Source organism: Hippopotamus amphibius, chromosome 8 (genome assembly GCF_030028045.1).
Source record: "Hippopotamus amphibius kiboko isolate mHipAmp2 chromosome 8, mHipAmp2.hap2, whole genome shotgun sequence".
NCBI classification, from domain to species: domain Eukaryota; kingdom Metazoa; phylum Chordata; class Mammalia; order Artiodactyla; family Hippopotamidae; genus Hippopotamus; species Hippopotamus amphibius.
The window spans coordinates 1,913,210-1,932,919 of NC_080193.1; the positions used below are offsets into that span (position 1 = coordinate 1,913,210).

Consider the following 19,710-nt stretch of genomic DNA (forward strand, 5'->3'; position numbering starts at 1 on the left):
CACAGAGGACAAGCTCCAGGCCGGGCCTGGGCCAGGCGCCCCCCAGGCCACACCCCTGCCTTTCTCCCCACAGGCGGGCCCGGGCAGCCAGGTGCGGAGCCGCAGCGCGTGCCCAGGGGCAGCCTGGACGAGGCCCAGCCCGTGTCTCGTCTCCCTGGCTCCGCGGCGGTGCGTGCGGAAGACTGCAGCTCGGGGCGCGTGCTCTCCAAGGGTCCCCGCCCCATCTCGACCCCAAATCAGGCACGGTACAGCCTCTTCTTTAATCTTGGACTGGAGGGTACATGGGTGGGGGTGGGGCCTCGGGGGTGGGGTGGGCACAGTCCTGGGGGAGAGGCCTCGGGAGACGGGAGGGTCAGGGCAGGGCCGCAGGGGCTCTGGGTGGGAGGCTCGCCCCCACAGCCATCTAGCTGCTGGGCTGGGCTGTCCCCACCTCTTGCGGCCCCGGGCTGACCGTCCCGCCAAGGGGTCCAGGTCCTGCCCGAGTGCTCAGTCTCACAGGCCAGGCCAGCCTGGGTGCACGCCGGGCGGGACCCCAGCTCTGCGGAGGGACCAGCCTCGTCAGTAGCCCGAGGGCTCCCCGCCCTTCCTGGGGTCCGCTGCGGCATACACACAGGCCCCGTCCTGAGACACGGCCTGGACCACATTCAGGAAGAAGGGCCTCTCGGTCTGGCTCTGGCCCCGCTCCTGGAGCCCCTTCTGCACCTCCTGGAGGGGAGAGAAGGCTGGTCACAGGGGGGCTGGGGCCCCCGACCGAGGAGGAAGGACTGGGTGGAGGGTGTCTGGGTGAGGACAGAGGGGTGCTGGACGCAGCCTCTTCTGCAGGCATGGAGTCTACAGCCTCCCGCCCCAACGGCCCCAGAGGAGAAGCCTGGCTCCAGGGGACACGACAGGACGCCCGGACTAGGACACAGCTGAGCAGCAGGCTCACGTCTGTCCTGGATCAAGGACACCAGGGCCTCAGTGCGACACCGGAGGAGTCCAAGGGCTTCAGTGGAGGATGTAGCTGTTGGGTGGCCTTCTAGAAGGCAGAGCTTGGGCCCTTTGGAGTCCCGGGTCCTCCATAGGTGAGAAGGGCCCAACTCCACACCTGGCTCCCTCCCCGGATAGGAGGAACGGCCCTGGTGCCAGCGGTGTCGGCTTGGGACCTGCCATCACCGCACCCACAGGAGAAGACAGGCGATCCCGGACACCGGGGACGCGGCAGGCGGACTCCCCGGGGCCCGCTGGGGGAGGAGTCAGCTGGAGGCTTCTGGACATCCACGAGTCCAAGGACACGGACCTGAGGCCACAGGCACCAGGGTCCCCGAGGGCAAGGCGCTTGGAGCACGGGCCCTACAGGCTCAGGTCTGAGACGGTGCGTCTGTGGAACTGGAGGGCGTCAGGGCCCAGGTGTTGGTGGCTGAGGGGCCGCGTGCCTTTCCTCAGGGTCTGGTCCCCACCCGTGCCTGCCTGTGACCCGTCACGCACATCCTGGCCCGTGGAGACCTGTGCTGCCGGGCCCCACGTTCCTACTTCAGGCCAAGGACCCTCGGTTCCAGGTGCCCTGCAGCTCCCAGGACCAGAGCTGCATGCAGGGCGAGGTCTCCGGGCGCTACGGCCTCAGGTTGTGTGTCTGCCTGATGCGGTAATTACCCAGTGTCCTTAGGTTGGAAGGCCCCGGTCCTCATGGCCACAGCAGGGCCTGTGGTCCCCAAACACTGGTCCTTAGGGTCACAGTGGCCAAACCGCAAGGCCCTAAGGAACAAGGACCCTCCTGGCCTCAGGCCCTGGGCCTTGGCTGTGAAGGTCCTTGGAGCCTCAAGGTCTCCACCCAGTCTTGGAGCTTCTCCACGGGAGGCCCGGGCCTACATGGCCAACGCTCTAACTGCGCAGGGAGCTTGAGGGCCGTGAGCTCAGGGGTCACTGGATTACAGGCTAAGTCCAAATTCTTGAGTTCCTTGGAGAGCGGTTTTCATAGAGTAAAGACCTTCCGTCAAGGTCAAGGAGAAGGGCCTACGAGGATGCATCTGTGGGGAGCATCCAAGTGCTTCTGCCACGGGGAGGGCCCTACACAAGGAGGGCCTCGGACTCAGAGTGTGCGCCTGACAGGCTGAGGTCCTTAGTCTCCAGGTCTGAAGACGAAGGCTCTCAGGACTACAAACCCCCTTGGACCCAGAGCCCCTCACTCCGTGGTCCTCGGAGTTCTCAGGGCCCTGGGAGGCAGCCTCCAGACCAGGGACGCTCGTGACAGGGAAGGCGGCTTTGAGGACCTTGAACCCCCGCTGCCTGAACAGACCCAGAGCGTGAAGCTCGGATCCTTGAAAACCTGCTGGGCTTTTAAACTCGGTCCTAGCCAGGGCATCTGCCAGCCCAGAGACGTTCCAAAGAGGCTGCCCACCTGCCCGGGCAGAGGGTAGGGGGCCGGAGGTCCCACGCGCACATTCAGCTCCCGGGCCACCTGTGCGGGGGAGCGACAGCCCAGTGCCCTGGAGGGAACGCGCTCTGCAGACTCCCAGGAATAACAGACTCCTTGACCAATAAACCCGCAGATAAAAGCTGCAGATCACACGAGGAAACAACAGATCACCGTGAGGGAGAGCCTGAGAGCCGGGGAAACGAGCTTCCGGAGAGAACGGCCCAGACAGAGCAGGAACCAAGGTGCAGGGGAGCCTGGCCTGGGAGACGCATGGATGACACCCTGCCTCCTGCCCGGGAGACCCGTCCAGCGCCTCCCCCACGGAGCGTCTCAATTCCTGGTGGCCCTGAAGCCGACGCGTGCCCGGCCTAGGACACTCAGGGGCGGAGGCCCCACCCGGGGCTCTGAAGGTAGGTGCCGAGGCGTGCGCCCAGCAGGGGCTCAGCCTGCGGCCTCACCTGGCTGAAGCTGGGCTCGTACTCCACCCGGCCCTTGCTGTCCACGTGCAGGATGGGGGCCGCGATGGCGGCTTGCAGGTCGAAGCCCAGCCACAGCTTGTTCACGATGGCCTAGCGGGGCGGAGAAGGACGCAGGCGGGGAGAGGGCGGCAGCAGCCACCCTCCCGGGACAGCAGGGCCACAGGGCCGCCCAGCGAGGGCGCGTCCCCGCCGGGAGCCCCCAGGCTCACCTGGGCCACAGCGGGGACGATGAGCTCTCCGCCGGCCCCGCCGATCACCAGCGTCGAGCCCTGCGCTGCGCTGACCAGGACGGAGGGAACCATGGACGACGGGGGCCGCTCGCCTGGGACTGGAGGCCAGAGGGTGTCGGTGCAGCCTTGCTTCCAAGCCGGCGCCCCCCCCAGGGCCGCCCCCTGCCCCCGCGTCCCGTCCTGCCCGCCGGCCCGCCTCTCGCGCGGGGCCCCGTGCTCACCCGGCGGGGGAGCGGCTCCGGAGCCCCGTGGGTGCCTCCAGCACAGGTCCAGGAGCTCGTTGTTGAGGAGGATGCCGGTGCGCGGTGAGTACACCATGGCGCCAAAGCTGCGGACGGAGGCGGAGCTGGGCGCGGGCTGTGGGCCCCCAACGCGCACACAGGATGCAGCCGCCGCGGCGCCCCAGCCCCCCAGGGGGCCCTGGCTCTAGGAGCCGCCCTCCAGCTTCCGGGAACCGCTCTTCCCTCCCGGGCCCCCACCACGGCATCCTCCTGGCTGTAAGGCCTGTCCCCATCCTCGCTCGGGGCCACCCCATCAGCAGCCTTTTCAGCCCGTGATGTCGGAGGTAGGACCCTTTTGACGGAGAAGAAGGAGAGGGAAGAACAAGGTACTGCCCCGTGGACACAGCAAGGGGAGGTTCGGGCGTGGGGAGCTGGGAGGCCAGGCTGGGAGGGGGAGGTCTCAGGTCTAGGGAAGAAAGGCGTGGGACCTGCCCGCCCGCCCCGGCCCCACTCACGGCGTGTTGATGGTGCTGGTGGCGGCCACGGCGCTGCCATCCTCCCCCAGCACGGACACGTGGGCCGTGCCCATCCTGTGGCTCCAGGTCCCGGTCAGGCTGTAATGGCTGGGCTGGTGGTCACCCCGGGCGTCGATCTGCTGGCGGATGTGCTGGGCCAGAGCCTCCCCTAGCAGGTCCTGGGAGGTGTTCTGGGGGGAGCAGACAGGTGACAGGGTCAGGGAGAGGCCAGGGGGGGCCCACAGGCCCGGTGCCCTAAGGATGCCAGAGGGGCGGCACCACCGCCGCCCTCGCATCCTGCCCTTCCAGGGCTCCCTGCAGTCCCCAGGCCGACGGCACCCTCCCTGCTCTGGGCCACTGCCAGGCTGGCCTGGCCTGGAACCAACCGCCTGCGTATCCCTCCAGCCTCACCCGCCAGGTTCTCAGGGTCCCTGGACAGCGCACCTGCTGGCCTGACCGTCCCTTCGTGCTGGGCCCTGGGGCAGGGAAGGGGGCTCGCCACCAGCCCAGGGCACCTCACCTGCACCTCCGGGTGGCTTCGGGGGTCCCACAGCCGCCACCTCTGCCCACCAGCAAACTTGAGCGTCTCCACGAGGTGATGGTATAGGTTCACGCTCCCCTCTGGCCTGGCCACTGACTCCGCGGAGAAGTTGAACCCTGGGGAGGGGGTGGGCGCAGGTGGGGGTCATCCTGTGTCGGGGGTGGAGAGAGATTTTTCCACATCCTGATTCCTAGAGCCTCTGAATACTACCTTACACGGAGAAAGAGTGAGTATTACCTTCTACGGCAAATGTGTGATTAAGGTAAGGATCTTGAGAGGAGCGGATTATCCTGGGTTATCCGGGTGGGCGCTAAGTGTAACCACATACATCCTTATAAAACAGACACACAGAAGAGGGAGGCCGTGTGACCCGGAGGCCGAGATTGCAGGGGTGCCGCCGCACGCCTAGGAATGCCGGCAGCCGCCAGACGCTGGAAGAGGCAAAGAACAGACGCGCCCCCAGGCCCCCGGAGGGAATGTGGCCCTGCGGACACCTTGATTTTGAACTTCTGGCCTCCGGAAGTATAAGGCAACACATTTCTGTTGTCTAAGCCACCAGGTTTTGGTAATTTGGGATCATTTGTTCCGGCAGCCACAGGCAGCACCGGGCACCCCCAGCCCTGGACACTGCCAGGACCCCCCCTCCCCCCACTCAGGCCGCAACAGGCTGGGCCTCAGCCCCGGCTGCACACACTGGACGGGCGGCTCACCCCCTGCAGAGCCGCCCGCTGCTGTGCCCTGGGCCGGGGCCCCCCGGGGGGACGCCGTGGGTGGATGACAGCAGACCCTGCAGCAGAGCCCTGGCACGGGCTGTGCCGGAGGCCGGCTCTAGAACACACGGTCCTGGCCGTTCTCAGCCCCGTCTTCAGCGTCCGAGGAGGGGCCCGAGCTGGCGGAGGAGGCAGCGGCTGGCTGCCCAGAGCCTGACGGGGCCTGCAGTGCACTTCCCGGGCTCCAGACCCTGGGCTCCCGGGGCCTCACCTTTGAGCACGTTGAGGACGAGGCTGAGAAGAGCGCCCCCTGCGGGCGGCGGCGGCGAGTACAGGGTGTAGTCCCCCAGGGGCAGCGCCAGGGCGTCCACCACCTCCGGCCGGAAGGACGCCAGGTCCTGCGCGGTCAGCTGGCTGCCTGGGGGGAGACAGAGAGGGCTCCGTGTGCCGGCCGGGAAGCCGAGGCGCAGAGCGTCAGCCGCAGATCCCGGGTCACCTGCTGGGCCCGCCCTGGTGCCCTCGCCTTGCAGGGCCAGAGGGGTGTTGCTGGGCCCGCGGGCAGTGGCCTCGGGGCTGGGGGACAGGGGTCAGGGGCGGGCAGGTTGAGGGGAGAGCAGGGGGAGGCGGAGGCCGCAAGCTGGCCTCCGAGAGACTGAGGGCGGCCGGCTCCAGGCCCCGGAGCCCCCCACGGCCACCAGTAGGTCCCGTCTCGTGGGCCTAACCCATGGGGCCCTGCGCCTCGGGGGCTTTGACTGTGGGGTCCCCGAGACCAGCAGCGGGACGGGCCGGGGGAGCAGCCTCTCCAAGCCCCGGGAGCAGCTGGCCTGGCCCTCAGTTCAGCTGCCCGCCCTCAGCCCGGCATCCAGACCCCTCTTCCTCTGGCAGAGCAGGGCCGTGCGGCCTCAGCGCGCTGACCTTCCTTGGCGATGTCCTCCAGCAGCATCCGGCCCAGCCTCCCAGTGTAGAGGGCCTCCGCGCCTTCCGCGGCCACGGTCTCCAGCGTAGCGGCCAGCGCGGGCCACTGGAGTGGGTCCTGAGGCCTCAGGGGGTCTGTCCCGTTGAAGAAGAGCTGCCTGGGGGGCGGGGGGCAGCCTCAGGGTGGGGCCAGGTCCTGGAAAGCAGCCACGCTTCTGCAGGGACCCTACGGGGAGGCAGTCCTGGTCCGGGGTCCGGAGGGGCTGCGGTGGACGTGGGGGCAGATTCTCCAGGATTAGGTGGGGCAGCGCCCCGACGTCGCTCGTCACCCAGGCCCGGGAGGCCACGTCCACCCAGGGCCTGACCCCCTAGCTCCTGGGGGTCCCGGCCAGTGGGCTGGCCGGCTGGGCGAGTGGGGCGGCCAGAGCCCTTCTGCCAGCCCAGAGAGAGTGAGGGGGGAGGGCGGAGGGCGGGCAGCTGGCAGGGGGAGGGCCCCCCCCCGCCCCCAGAGGGCCGAGCCTCCAGCTGGAGGAAGGGCCGAGTTGGGGCTGGGCTCAGCCCCCGTGGCCTGGCCCCGGGCGTGGATGGAGGGCCCTCACCCAGGCAGCGCTCACCTCAGGGACGATGCGTACAGGGAAGGACGCAGGAGGCTGCTGTGCAGGAAGAGGCTGAGGACGTGGGGCACGCGGAGGTCCCCGCGGAGCAGCGCGATGGTGGGCGTGAACAGCCGCGCCCATGGCAGGCGGCCGTGGCGGCGGTGGGCCTCCGCGTAGCCACGGAGCTCCCCGGGGACCGCGATCCACTGGGCGCCTGCGTGGTGCAGGGTGTCACGCCCCTGCCCCCGGGCCACCCGCGCCCTGCCCGCGGCCCCGGGGGCTCTCTGTCACCCCACACCCCCCGCCTGGCACCCCAGCCGTGGCAGCCAGAGTGAGCTTTCTGGGCCCCACACGGGACCCCGTGCCTCCCCACTGGCACCCGTGTACCTCCCCATCCCCCTCTGCACAGAGTCCACGGCCAGGCCCGTGGGGCCCAGAGAAACTGGGCGCACCCCCGCCCAGCGGCCCCAGCCCACCAGCCCATCTCCGCAGAACCTTCAGGCCTTCAGCTGAGCTGGTCCCTCTGCTGGGATCGTCCTCCTCTGGGAAAATGCCCCCAGCCCGGGCTCCCCGGCGGCCGCCCCGCCGTGCCAGGGGGGTTCCCCCCGTCCATGAGGTAGGCTGCCCCTTTGGGGGGGGGTGGCCTGGTGGGGTGGGAGCGGGTGGCCCCTCCGAGGCCTCACCTGTGCCCAGAGGCTGGGCCTGCTCACACTGGCCCAGCAGACCCGGGACGTGGCTGGCGGGCACCGTCTCCCTGGCGTTGATGACCTCCACCTGCCCTGGAGTCGGGCAGGACGTGCAGGGCGTCAGGGGCACCCTGGTGGCTGCCGGGCCTCACTGCACACCACCGTCCCCCTGAGACAGCCCTGCCCTGCTCGGGGCCCGTTTCTCTCTCTGGACCGTGAACCGGCCTCTGTGCTAACACTTGCTTTAGGCTCTGCAGAGGTGGGGGGGCACCAAGAGCCCCAGGAACGGGAGGCTTACAGGCCCCTCACGGTCAGCACCTGTGGACGGGCCCATCCTCCCCACGGGGTCCCGCGTGGACTCACCGGTGGTCGCGTTGTAGATGGTGAAGATGACGCCTCCACCCAGGCCCATGCTCTGCGGGTTGACCACACCCGTGCAGACCAGAGCCGCGATGGCGGCGTCCACGGGCGAGCCCTGCTGCTGCAGCACGGCCCTGGGGACACAGTACAGAGTCAGCGGCCCGGCTGCCCTGTCCCGGCCTCCCCCCTGGGCCCGCCCTGCTGTCATCCGCTGGGGAATGGGGACAGGCGGGTGGCGGGTGGCCTTGCAGCTACCACCAAACGCCGGGTTAGTCCGGAGACCACACGGGGCTGCTCCCTCAAGTCTAGCCACTCGCAGGTGCACAACACTCTACAGATTGCAGATGGGGTTGCCATGTACACGGCCCCTGGCCGTATACAAGGTGCTTCTCAGTTTACAAAGTGCTCCTGCTGCCGTCATCCCGGAGGTCCTCCCAGCTGCAGTGGCTCATTTACAACAGGCCGCACCAGGCCCGGGCCAGCCGCTCCGTCCCTCCCAGCAGCCCCGGGAGCCCAGCCTGGCAGAGGCCACTCCTCATCTCACTGTGGACACGCTGGCCCAACGCCTTCAAGACTGGACTTCTGGACTTCCCTGGTGGCGCAGTGCTTAGGAATCCGCCTACCAATGCAGGCAACACGGGTTCCATCCCTGGTCCAGGAAGATCCCATATGCCTCGGAGCAGCTGAGCCCGTGCGCCACAACTACTGAGCCCGTGCGCCACAACTACTGAGCCCGTGTGCCACAACTACTGAAGCCCGTGCATCTCGAGCCTGTGCTCCGCAACGAGAGAAGCCACCGCTTTGAGAAGCCCGCACACCACAACGATGAGTAGCCCCCGCTGGTCACAACTAGAGAAAGCCCGCGCACAGCCCAAAGATCCAACGCAGCCAAAAAAAAAGACTGGACATTTTCAGGTGACCCGGGCACTGCCCTGCCATCAGGGCTTAGGGCCTGGGCTGGTGGGTCCCACAGCCCCTCCTGGGGCCCCAGCGTCCGTGGGAAAACTCTCAGGCCTCAGTCTCCGCATTTGTCCGTGGGCAGCGGGGTGATCCCTTCGGCTCCAAGGTCCTGCTGTGACTGGCCTGTGCCGGGGAAGTGCCCACCTCCCTGGGGCACAGCCCTGCACCGCTCACGAGGGGCTGCCTCTTCCCTCTCAGCCTGGCATCCTCCGCAGCACCTCAAGATCACAGACGGGAAACCAAGGCCCAAAGACGGGCTGGGCCTGGGCCCCTCCCTGGAGCCCCGCGCCCCTGCTGGGCCCACACAGGCGCCGCACGGACACACGCCATCTCGGAATGGGAAACAGGGCACCAGCCAGAAGCACGCGAGAACTAAGATTCTATCCAGGCAGGGAGAAACACACGTTGTAGAAAGAATAAAACACCATACATTGGAAGTAACAAATTTAGATTCCCATCACAGACAAAGGCTGCATCTCCCCTGACCACAGAAGTGCTTTCTGCACTGGCTTTCAGGACACCCGCCGCCCCCCCCCCCCCCCCGCCCCACCACCTCCTGCTTTCCTCCCACCAACCTCAACCTCAGGCTGCTGGAGGCCCCTGGCTCAGTCCTTGGTCCTGGTGCATCTGTGTCCTCCCCCAGAAGAGATGATCCAGGTTCAGGGCTTAAAATGCAACCTCTGTGCTGATGAATCCCGAATCTGATCCCCGCTAAACTCCGGGCCCTTGTCCGCACCCATTCACAGGCTGCCTCCCCTGGGCACCTAAGAGACATTTCATGCCTGACATGACCTAAACTGCACTCTTTCCTTCCCTCCCACCTCTGCCCCCCAAACTGCTCCTTTCTTAGTCATCACAATCTCAGAGATGAACAACCACCCACCTCAGGCCATAAACCTTGGAGTCATCCTCGATTGGTTGCTTTCTTTCATCCCCAAACCCAAGCTGCCGGCAATTCCACCTGTTAGTTACACCTTCAGAATACACCGAGATTCCAGTCCTTCTGCATCATCTCCACCATACCACCACCCCGGTCTAAGCCACCAGGATCTCTCACCTGGGTTATCGTAACCGTCTCCTATCTGGTCCCCTGCATCTGCCTTGCTCCCGTAGGTTTAAAAAAAAAAAATCTGTTGCCGTGTAAAATCAGGCATCCCAGTAATGAAAGGCTAAATAACTCAGACCAAACTTCCACGGACAACTAGAAAAGCCAGACAAATGGGAAACATCTGGTCAAGGGTGCCAGACGCAGGGGACAAGGACAGGCCTCCGAGTGAGAGGAGCATGGCCTCCGGAGCCGCTTTTCCCCCAAGACGACTGCCCGTCCTGGGAGAGGAGGCTGAGCGGCCAAGCAGGGCTTCAGACACCCTCCAGTGCCAGGGTCGAGCGTGCTGGGGGACCACACGTGGGGACGGGCCCTCGCTCCGCGTAACCGTCAACCCGAAACAGACCAGCTCCTACAAGCACGGCAGTCCAGCTTCAGATGATCTCAGCCACTCAAGTACAATGAAGGTGATCCCAGAATGCTGGTATCCTAGGCCTCACATTATTTCTAAAGGTTATTTTTTTTAACAATTTTATACACGTTCTGCTGTGCTCAACTAAAAAGGGCTAACTAAGCCTGGGACTTCCCTGGTGGTCCAGTGGTTAAGACTCTGAGCTCCCAATGCAGGGGGCCCGGGTTTGATCCCTGGTCAGGGAGCTAGATCCCACGTGCATGCCACAACTAAGAGTTCATGTGCCTGCAGAAGTGAAGGCTAAACAAGAGTAAACACAGAGAGCCGGGCCTGGGAGTTCTCCTGGGGGAGGAGGAGTGAAGTGGGGGGGACGCGGCGGTGGCAGTGCTGACACTGAGTTTTCTTGGAGGATTTTTTGGTCCCATTTGTGAGATGGATGTTGTCCTTAATGATGGGGAAACCAGGAAAACGGCGGAAATGAAAACTGAAGATGGCAAAGTAGAAAACCAGTCTTTTCTATGATGGAGAATCTGTTTCAGGAGAGGTGAGCCTAGCCTTTAAACAACCTGAAAAGAGGCTAGAGCACCAAGGAATTAGAATTGAATTTGTAGGTCACATTGAGCTTTTCAATGACAAGAGTAATACAAATCTGTAAGACTAGTGAAAGAACTAGCCTTACCTGGAGAACTGACCCAGAGCAGAAGTTACGATTTTGAATTTATGCAAGTTGAAAAGGCATGTGAATCTTACGTTGGTGCCAATGTCCGCTTAAGGTGTTTCCTTAAATGGACAATAGTAAGAAGACTGACAGGCTTGGTAAAAGAATATGACCTCATTGTTTCAGCAGCTCGCCACCTACCCTGATGTTAACAACTATATTGACACGGAAGTGGGCACTGAAGATCGCCTACACGTAGAATTTGGATATATCAAAGTATCATTTAAAGGATGTGATTGTTGGAAAAATTTACTTCTTATTAGTAAGCATAAAAACCCAACATGTGGAGTTACAGCTGATTAACAGAGATCACGGGAACTGGACCCAGTGCACGACAGAATCGGGAACGATCGCTAGATATGAAATAAGGGATGGTACACCCGTAAAAGGCGAATCCGTCCCAGTAAGACTTTTCTTAGCGGGGTACGACCCGACTCCAACAACGAGAGAGGTGAACCAAAAATTGTCAGGAAGGTGCTTTTTGAATCTAGTCCTTGTGGATGAGGAAGACAGCTGGTACTTCAAGCAGCGGGAGATCATCTTGTGGAGAAAAGCTCCTTTAAAACCGAGGAAACAGAGAACAGACTTTGACCAGCGATTCGAATCGCCAGATCACAGGCATCTGCTGAGCAGCCTGAAATGTGAACTGAACGGGAGGAAAAAGACTGAAAAACTCCTACATCCACTGAGATTAAGTTCGGCAGGTTAAAGATGGCTGCAGCCTGCAGGGCAGGGCAAAGGCCCAAACTCCATTTGTGACCAGTCTTCCTTTATCTAACAGTGCTGAGTTTATTTTATGACATGATTGAATGTTCTTCACGTATATACATTTAAAAAAGTGCTTTCTTTGAAACACTGGAAATTTCTTAACCTGCCGTGGGTTTTTTGTTTTGTTTTGTTTTGACTGCACACTTTGATTTGATGATAAGCGCTCAGATATACATCAGCATAAACATTAAAGATGTTCATGTTGACTAGGTTGGTATTTGTAATTCTGCTTTCTTTCTGCCTACTGTTGATTACAGATTCTTTCCTTCTTTTTTCATGCTAATGATTACCTCTTATCCTCTACATGCAAAAAACGAAACATTTTGTGTTCAAGTCAAATTAGAAAACCGGAGTGGCCCTTACATCCTACAAAGATTTCAAACACGGCATCTCGGTATTTTTGAAAACCACTTTTATGTTTTTCCAAGTGTGTGAGGAAAGCACGTGAGCGCTTCGCATGTGAGTGTCTGAGTGTCGGTGCCACTGAGTCTACCATTCCATGGCTTCCTGAATTTTATTCTCTTCGAAGTCTTCTGTGGTATGATTATTAAATTTTTTCCCCGAAGAGATTATGTGGCATGTCATTGCAGCCTTTGTTTTTTTTTGGGGGGGGTACCATATTAAGTAACCGTTTTGCTACTGCTATCCAACTGGTACCACTGTATGTTTTCTGCAATGTGGAGTTGACGCTCTGTTGGCGTTTCAGTTTGTTAAAACTATATAATTTTTCCATAAATACTTTGAAAAAAACTTTTTTGCTGTAAGGAATCTTTTTAGCACATGCATGCAAATATAATTTTCTTGCAAATATTCTCTTCCCTTTTCAGGGGAAAACTTGAGGACGGGGGACTCAGGAGAACTGGTAAAGTATGTAGTTATCCAGATCTGGGCAGTTTCATGTTTGTTAAATTGGAACCTTGACTAGTTCAAACTCAAATTTGAACTTCATCCGCTCTGTTTAAATTTTTTAAATATTAAAATCAAGTATTGTTCAAAGCATCTAAAAAAGAAGGTTGCTGTCATCTGTTTTTATGCTACACGTGGGGTCTGATCGCAAATACACTAAATGTGGGGGGTAGGAACTGAAACGCAGACTGCTGTGTGAAACCACTTTCACTTATGGGTCACTGGTTTTTGTACCAATGTTTTTTGATACACTTCGGTGCAAGTCCTGTCAGTTAACCTTACTTTATGAGTAAGCTAAGTAACCCAAATTACATTTCTTTAAGCCTGTTTTCCTAGTATGACCCTTTGAAAAATGGTCAGTGACCAGCTTCTTAACTGGAAAAAGGTTCCATGTAGCATGTGCTACAGCATCTATAGTAAATGTGGATATCTGTGAATGGTGATGTTTTCCTTCACGGAAGTGCCTGTTCAGAGTTTCAGAATTTTAAAATGCAAATATTGTCATGGTCACCTGCAGGTAGTAATCTGGAAAATATTCAAAGAAAAACTGAAAACCAATTGTATTTAACCAGCCTCAAATTGTGCAACCATGATGTATAATAGAGAATTTGAAGGGGAAAAAAAAAAAAGAATAAACACAGAGCAAATACCTATAGAGATACCTTAAAAGAAAGATAAGGTGAAAAGGGGGACTTTTTTTTTTCAATCAAAAAGAAAGGAATAAAGAGATTTTAAGATACAAATATTAAGAAGATCAAACATACACTTCATAGGAGTCCCAAGGAGGAAAGCCAAATCTATGGAACAGAATGAATAATAAAAGCTGCAATTCAAGGTAACTTTTATGATTAAAAAAAAAAATTATGTGTTGAAAGTGCACTCCACTACATGGGGACGTCAATTCAGAATAAAGCCAATAAAGAGACAAATTCAAATTAACCTATTGGACATTAATGAAAATTAATAACTATTTGGCACCTAGGTAAAAAGGACTAAGTCTCTTATAAGAGAAAAAAAAATCCGATTGTCATCAGACTTTTCAACATTGATTCTTTATGCCAGAGACAATGAAGTGTTAAAATCAAGACACTCAAAGAAAGAACATGTGAGCCACGGATTTTATATCCAGCTAAACTGACCTTCACCTCCAAGGGCCACAACCTGTTACAAACATGCAAGAACTCAATGAACATTTTCCGCATGAACCCTTCCTGAGGAACCTCATAAAAACAAACAAAAAAACCTTCAGGGACTTCCCTGGTGGCACAGTGGTTAAGAGTCCTCCTGCCAATGCAGGGGACACGGGTTCAACCCCTGGTTGGGGAAGATCCCACATGCCATGGAGCAACTAAGCCCACGCACCACAACTACTGAGCCTGTGCGCCACAACTACTGAGCCTACGTGCTGCAACTACTGAAGCCCGCATGCCTAGAGCCCATGCTCTGCAACAAGAGAATCCACCACAATGAGCCCATGTACCCGAAGAAAGAGTAGCCCCTGCTCGCTGCAACTAGAGAAGGCCCGTGCACAGCAGCAAAGACCCAACGCAGCCAAAAAAAAAAAAACCCTTCAGACAACCAAAGTAACTGGAAAGACTTTGCCATAAGAAGTGTGACTAAGAATTAAATATATATTGACCAGTAGATCTAAGACTAAAAAATGATGATTATAACAGAAACAGTATAGCGATGGATTGGCTATTGTCCTGAAAATGTAGGTACAGTACAACCATTACAAAAATAGGGTGGGGATACTGTTTTGAGGACATGGCTGTTGTCTTTGACTCATGGCCTAAATAACAGATACAACAGATTAAAAAAAAAAAAAAAAAGACTCTGGCTTTACAGGCCCCCAGTGCTGATAAAAGTAAACTTGCCTATGTTACTGCACATAAAATTCGATGTTATGGACGTGTTCACTGTGCCCTTGGGAAATTTACTTTTGATGATTGTATGGACAGAAAACCCATCTGGTGGGAAGAGGGAAAACTAACTGAAAAAAGAATGGGAGAAACAGCTAAAGCTATTACGGGTCATGAGATCTGTTGCGTGGATATAAAAGCAGGGTGGGGTGGGAATGGAAAGGATATATGAAAACAGAAGAAGCGCACTGCTCGACTATGAGGGATTAACTGACCGTAAAAGGATATCCCTTCAGTCCCATGCTGGGAGACGGGAAGAACAGGAGGAAAAAGAGCTTACTAGGTAGTTTCAGTATTACTCATAGTTGGCAACTGTTCAGTCAGGGTTCTCAGACAAAGAGAACCAGTAAGACATACGTATAGGGAGAGACTTTTCTTTCGAAGACTTGGCATACGTTACTGTAGAGGCCGGCATGTTCGAAATCTGTAGGGCAGGCCAGTAGGCTTTAAATTCAGGGGAAAGCAGATGGTACAGTCTTGACTCTGAAATCTGTGGGGCAGGCCAGTAAGCTGGAAACCCGGGCAGGACTTCTTTACTCTGGTCTTGAGGTAGTCCTCCTTCTCTGGCGACCTCCGTGTTTGTTCTTTATGCCTTCAACAGATGGGATGTGGCCCACCCGCAGTGTGGAGGGCAGTCTGTCTCACAGTCAACTGATTGGAGATGTGCTTTGTTTTTGTTTTTTTTTTTACTTTGGCTGAGTCACAAGGTTTGCGGGACGTTAGTGCCCTAGCCAGGGATCAAATGTGTGCCCCCTGCAGTGGAAGCACAGAGCCCTAACCACTGGACCTCCAGGGAAGTCCCACTGCATTTTTTAAAAGGGAGAAAAATCATTTGATTGTCTTGGTAATGCAGAAAAGGCATCTGATATACAATTTAACAGAAAGACGGGCAAAAGACGAACGGGAATCTCACAGAAGGGGACACCCAGAATGACCCATAGTCACTTCCAGCCCCTCCGCATCAGGTGTGGGCTCACTGTCTGTCTCCCCCACCACAAAAGCAAGAGCCTTGACCACCTGGTTACCTGTGCCCCCCGGACAATGGCTGGCAGGTGGCAGGTGCTGCAGGAAGCCAAGCATCGCACCCCCTCACGCGGCCACAGCACCCACCCACGCCTGCCACAAACACGCTCGGGGTCACCGGGCCACGGTTCCTTCCCACCAGGCGTGCGCCATGCCCTCCCTGAGCTGGGTCTCCTCGGCTGTGAGGGGCAGTCGTGGCAGGCAGCACCGCAGACCGCAGTACTCACACTTCTCTCACACGCCTGTCCCCAAGCAGCCAGGGGGCCGCTGTCACACACACGCTCGGACACGCACACGCACACCTGTGTGCACGATGCCAGGCAGGAAGGCTGTTGTCCCCTGGAGCCCCAGAGGGCTGGAAGTGCAGTGATTTCCTGGTGAGCTGACCAGGACTCCAGAGAGCCACGAGGGTCCCGGGGGCTGGGAGGGGAGGAAGGGTGGGACCATCCCTCATCCCCCGTGAGCTCCCCCACAGCAGGGTCCCCTGTTGAGATGCCGACCACGTCCAGTCCAAGGCACTGCTATGACAGCTCGTGCTCAGAGTGGTCCAGTGATGCCTCTTCTGGGTCAGGTGCGCTCCATGATGGAGGTGCCGACACGCGCCCCTTTCACAGGTGGGGAAACGGAGGCTCGTTCAGAATCCCCGTTCTCCTCTGCGCGGAGGGTGTGACCCATGAGCTGACCCCTGGGTGGGTCTGAAGCAGCTGACGAGACCCAACCCGCGGGGCCCACCCCCTCCCCACTGCTGGCTCCAGCGCCCCACAGGACCAGCGCTCTGGGCCCCTGCCAGACGCCTTTACGACGACTCACGTGGCCAGTGACACTCTGGCCTTAAGGACCTGAGCTCAGGGGCTGGACAGACCTGGGAAGACCCCACCCTTCCACAGCCCCGGAGAGATTCCCTCCCTGCAGGGGCGGCGGAGGCTGAGAGAGCAGCCGGGCCTGCTCACACCTTGACGCCCAGCTGGTCCCTTCTGTGCAGGCCTGGTCTCGTCTACCTCAAGTGAGACCGTGAATCCTCCCCTCAGGACCCCGTGTGGCATTTCTGAGTGGTCACAAGCAGACCGTCGGAAAGGCCCTAAAAACCACCACCAACCCTGACGTCTCCCTAGAAGGTGAGCACTCACTCGGAGCCTCGGAACTCAGTGTGCACACACGTCTGGCTCCCTGGGCACCATGCAGGATGGGACGGGCCCTAGTCGTCCCTGCGCGTCTACTGTGTGTCCACCCCAGGGGCTCTGGCCGCAGCAGAAGGCCCAGCCCCACTGAGAGGACCCAGGGCTCACAGGGTGGGAGGACGTGGGCTCTGGGAGGCCCTGCTGGTGAGGGGAGAAGGGGAGAGGAGAGAGGAAGCAGACCCTCGGCGGCAGGGCCAAGCGGGATGGCCCCCAGCCCCGTGGGTTTGTGTGAGGCCCTTTCCCACAGCAGCTGGGGCAGCGCCAAGCTCCCTCCCACCCCTAGTTTCTTAGAACAACCACAGGAAGTGGAGCGCCAAGGACACAAGACGCTTGGGGGGAACCACATCCGCTCTCCTCACCCGCGAGGGTTGCAGAGCAGAGACCCCAATCCCTGGCTCTCAGAGACCCCCAACAAAGACTTGAGGAGACACGATGGGCCCAGACACCCCTCGGAGATCCGTGGTAGCAGCCCCTCCCCCCCGGGGCCTGCGTCCCCATCAGGGGTCTCTGGGGCTGAAGCCCCGATTTGTTTGCCTCTTTGCAAATATGGGTTCAGTGGGGGCACGGTGCCCCTGCCGTTCTCCAGAGCTTTGGGGTGGGGGGTCCTTCGCATCCTGGCCCCTGGGAATCCCCTCGGGAGACCAAGCAGCCTGCTTCCAACCTGTCACTGTCACCCTAGAGGGAGCCCTGAAGGAGGACACAAAGCACCCTGAGAAGAGCCCGAGGAGCAGGCCAGGAGGAGGCAGGGCACAGCCAGACGGCAGACAGAGGGAGGAGGGGATGAATGAGACAGAGGGAGAAAGCAGAGAAGGGGTGATGCCAGGACCAAGGGGGCCTTGGCCACACTGCCCCTCGGACCAGCACAGTCCTCTCTGGCTCACAAAGCACTTCTAACCCGGACAGGGGCCCTTGAGGCAGATGTCCTGGGAAGCGGACTGAGCCCACAGGGAGGGGATACTAGTGCAGGCTTCCGCGGCCCAGAGAGGGAGGGGCAGGGACCGGGAGGGGCAGGACCGCTCACGGGCCGCGGAAGCCTCCCACGGGCTGGGCTTCCTGGAAGAGGGTCGGGAAACGCCAGCTGGGAGCCCTCTCCGCAGCTCCCCTTGCCCTGGCCTGCGAAACATCAAACAGTTACTCCACCCACCACTGGCCTGGCTCCAGCCCCCGCCACGCAGAGGGGAGGCTGTGGGGACACGATGCTGTCCGGGGCGAGTTTCCCAGGGCCAGGAGGGGAGCCTGGTCTTGGGCAGCACTGAGTGCACCTTGGCAGGCAATTCTCACATACAGAGGCCCCGAACCCTCTCATCCATGCCCCTGGGGGACGACCCCAGCCTTGGGAAACTGCCAGGGCTTCTCTGAAGGGGCCAGGACCCGTCATCGGGGTCAGTCTGGGCCAGACCAGCGACACGGCAGCAGTGACCTCACTGGGTCTCCTGAGCCCTGGAGCTGCGAGCAGCCTCACACACCACCTCTGCTCTGCCCCAAACCCCTGTCTCCCGTGCACACTTGCTACCTGGTCGGTGCAAGGGCCCTGGGGCTGCTTCCCTACTGCAGCCCAAACCCACGCGGCCCCCGCATGCCAGCAGGCACACACGTATACCTTCTCCACACTCTCACCACTGGTCACAGCGTCTCCAGGAGGGGCCAGTGCCAAGGGCCACCCAGCTCCCACCCACCTCTTACTCACCGTCCAATGTCCGAGCAGATCTTGGAGTCCGCAGCGACCGCGGCGTGGGCGAAGGCCTGGGGGCCACAGCCGACACGGTGCCGAGAGACGACCAAGACGGGCACGATGACGGCCAGCGCCAGCCCCAGCCCCAGCAGCACCACGCTGACCACGGCCCCGCGGCCCTGGGCCATGGCTCTGCGGCCCCGGGGGAGTGGGGAGGCAGGTGGGCGCACAGACCAGCGGACAGAGAGATGCACAGAGACAGACGGAAGAACGGATAACAAGCAGATAGACTCACAGATGATGGGGCAGATGGACAAACAGACGGGGACCAGAGACAGACAAACAAGCGGATTGACAGCCAGATGGCTGGACAGAGGAGGAAGGTCAGACAGACAATTGCACCGAGTCCAGATGACAGACAGCTGGACAGACAGAAGGCTTCCAGGAGGACAGCGGCAGCTAGACCGACAGGTGTGTGTGCGGACGGTCGGCTGGCGGTGGGGCTGCTGTCTTCCTCCAGCGTCTGCCGCAGAGGGAGAGCTGGCCACCCGCCTGGACTTGCAGTTTTCAGGCCCTGACTTGGCCCTGGCAGGATGCCAGGCAGCAGGGCGTTTATGGGGAGGTTTGCCTTCCAGAGAAGAGTCAGAAGCTGCCATTAACTCCTTCACTGCCGTTCCCACCACCCGTCCCCGAAAGCCTTGCTACAATCGCTGCTGGCGGCCAACGCCCAGGGCCACCCTGTCCTGTGCGTGTGGGGACTCGGTGCCTACTCGGCTCCCCGGGGGAAGCGGCGGCGCAGGGCTCCCAGGACCGCATGGCTGCTTCGCAGTTCCCAGCAGAGCCGGGGAGGAGAGTGCCGCCTGCCCAAGACCCTCCCCTGGATCAGGCTCGGGGGGTAAGGGGGCCGGGACGGAACCCCAACCCTTGTCCTTTGCGTGAGGCGCCACCCAGCAGCAGCTCACCGCCGCATCCTCAGAGGAGAGGACCCTGGGGCTAAGAGGGACCAGAGGCAGAGGGAGGAGGACCCAAGGCAACGTCGATCAGGTCCCGAGGTCAAGTCCCAACTCAGCTGAAGCTGGGGCAGCGGTCGGGGGTCCAGGATGACCAGGAGGGGGCTCGGCGTCCCTGTCTGCTCGGGGGGGTGACCGGAGCACCGCACACCCTGGACAAGGTCACTGTGTGGGGAACGCAGACAGGGCCTGCGTCCAGCCCTTGGCACCCAGTACCCACTGTGCCGTCCACCCCTGGGGCCTGCGGTCCTGGAGATGCCACTGGGCCTCGAGGAGTGGGCTCCCCTCCCACCTGCATCCATGCGAGTGCCCATCCCTGGGGGCGTGTCTCCTTCCCTCTTCTGAGCTGACAGTGCCTCCTCTCCCAGGGAAACCGGCCTGCACCCTGCCCTGCCCAGGCCTCAGGGTGCCCAGCTGGGAGGTGGCTGGGAGACAGGGGCTCCCTTTG

The 19,710-nt window shown here is 59.9% G+C and overlaps 1 protein-coding gene and 1 pseudogene across 4 annotated transcripts; one reads left to right on the plus strand and one right to left on the minus strand.

The window, feature by feature from the left end:
• Positions 1–250: 250 nt before the first annotated feature.
• On the minus strand, positions 251–18,862 carry GGT5 (gamma-glutamyltransferase 5). 4 transcript variants are annotated; one of them, XM_057747242.1, is made up of 12 exons: positions 18,268–18,862; positions 7,652–7,782; positions 7,286–7,381; positions 6,621–6,816; positions 6,007–6,164; positions 5,363–5,509; positions 4,361–4,497; positions 3,841–4,031; positions 3,326–3,432; positions 3,084–3,202; positions 2,854–2,964; positions 251–705 (listed from the first exon to the last, which is right to left on the minus strand). In XM_057747242.1, exons 1-12 carry the CDS (start codon positions 18,438–18,440, stop codon positions 559–561), a joined length of 1,713 nt encoding a protein of 570 aa, XP_057603225.1. In that variant the 5' UTR covers positions 18,441–18,862; the 3' UTR covers positions 251–558. The 4 variants fall into 4 exon arrangements, with proteins under 4 accessions (XP_057603225.1, XP_057603222.1, XP_057603223.1 ...); XM_057747239.1 differs by having other exon boundaries at positions 3,084–3,432; positions 18,268–18,810; XM_057747240.1 differs by lacking the exon at positions 7,286–7,381 and having other exon boundaries at positions 3,084–3,432; positions 18,268–18,810.
• Positions 7,753–12,306, plus strand: LOC130859651 (vacuolar protein sorting-associated protein 26A-like; annotated as a pseudogene).
• Positions 18,863–19,710: the final 848 nt, after the last annotated feature.

Bases quoted from the DNA above. Each gene is read 5' to 3' on its own strand.
- GGT5 (XM_057747239.1), bottom strand. From the start codon at position 18,440: ATGGCCCAGGGCCGCGGGGCCGTGGTCAGCGTGGTGCTGCTGGGGCTG. The intron at 7,783-18,267 runs GTGAGTAAGAGG...CTGTGTCCCCAG, and splicing joins ATCTGCTCGGACATTGGACG to GGCCGTGCTGCAGCAGCAGG. The intron at 2,965-3,083 runs GTGAGCCTGGGG...CCGCCCCGCTAG, and splicing joins TCGTCCCCGCTGTGGCCCAG to GCCATCGTGAACAAGCTGTG.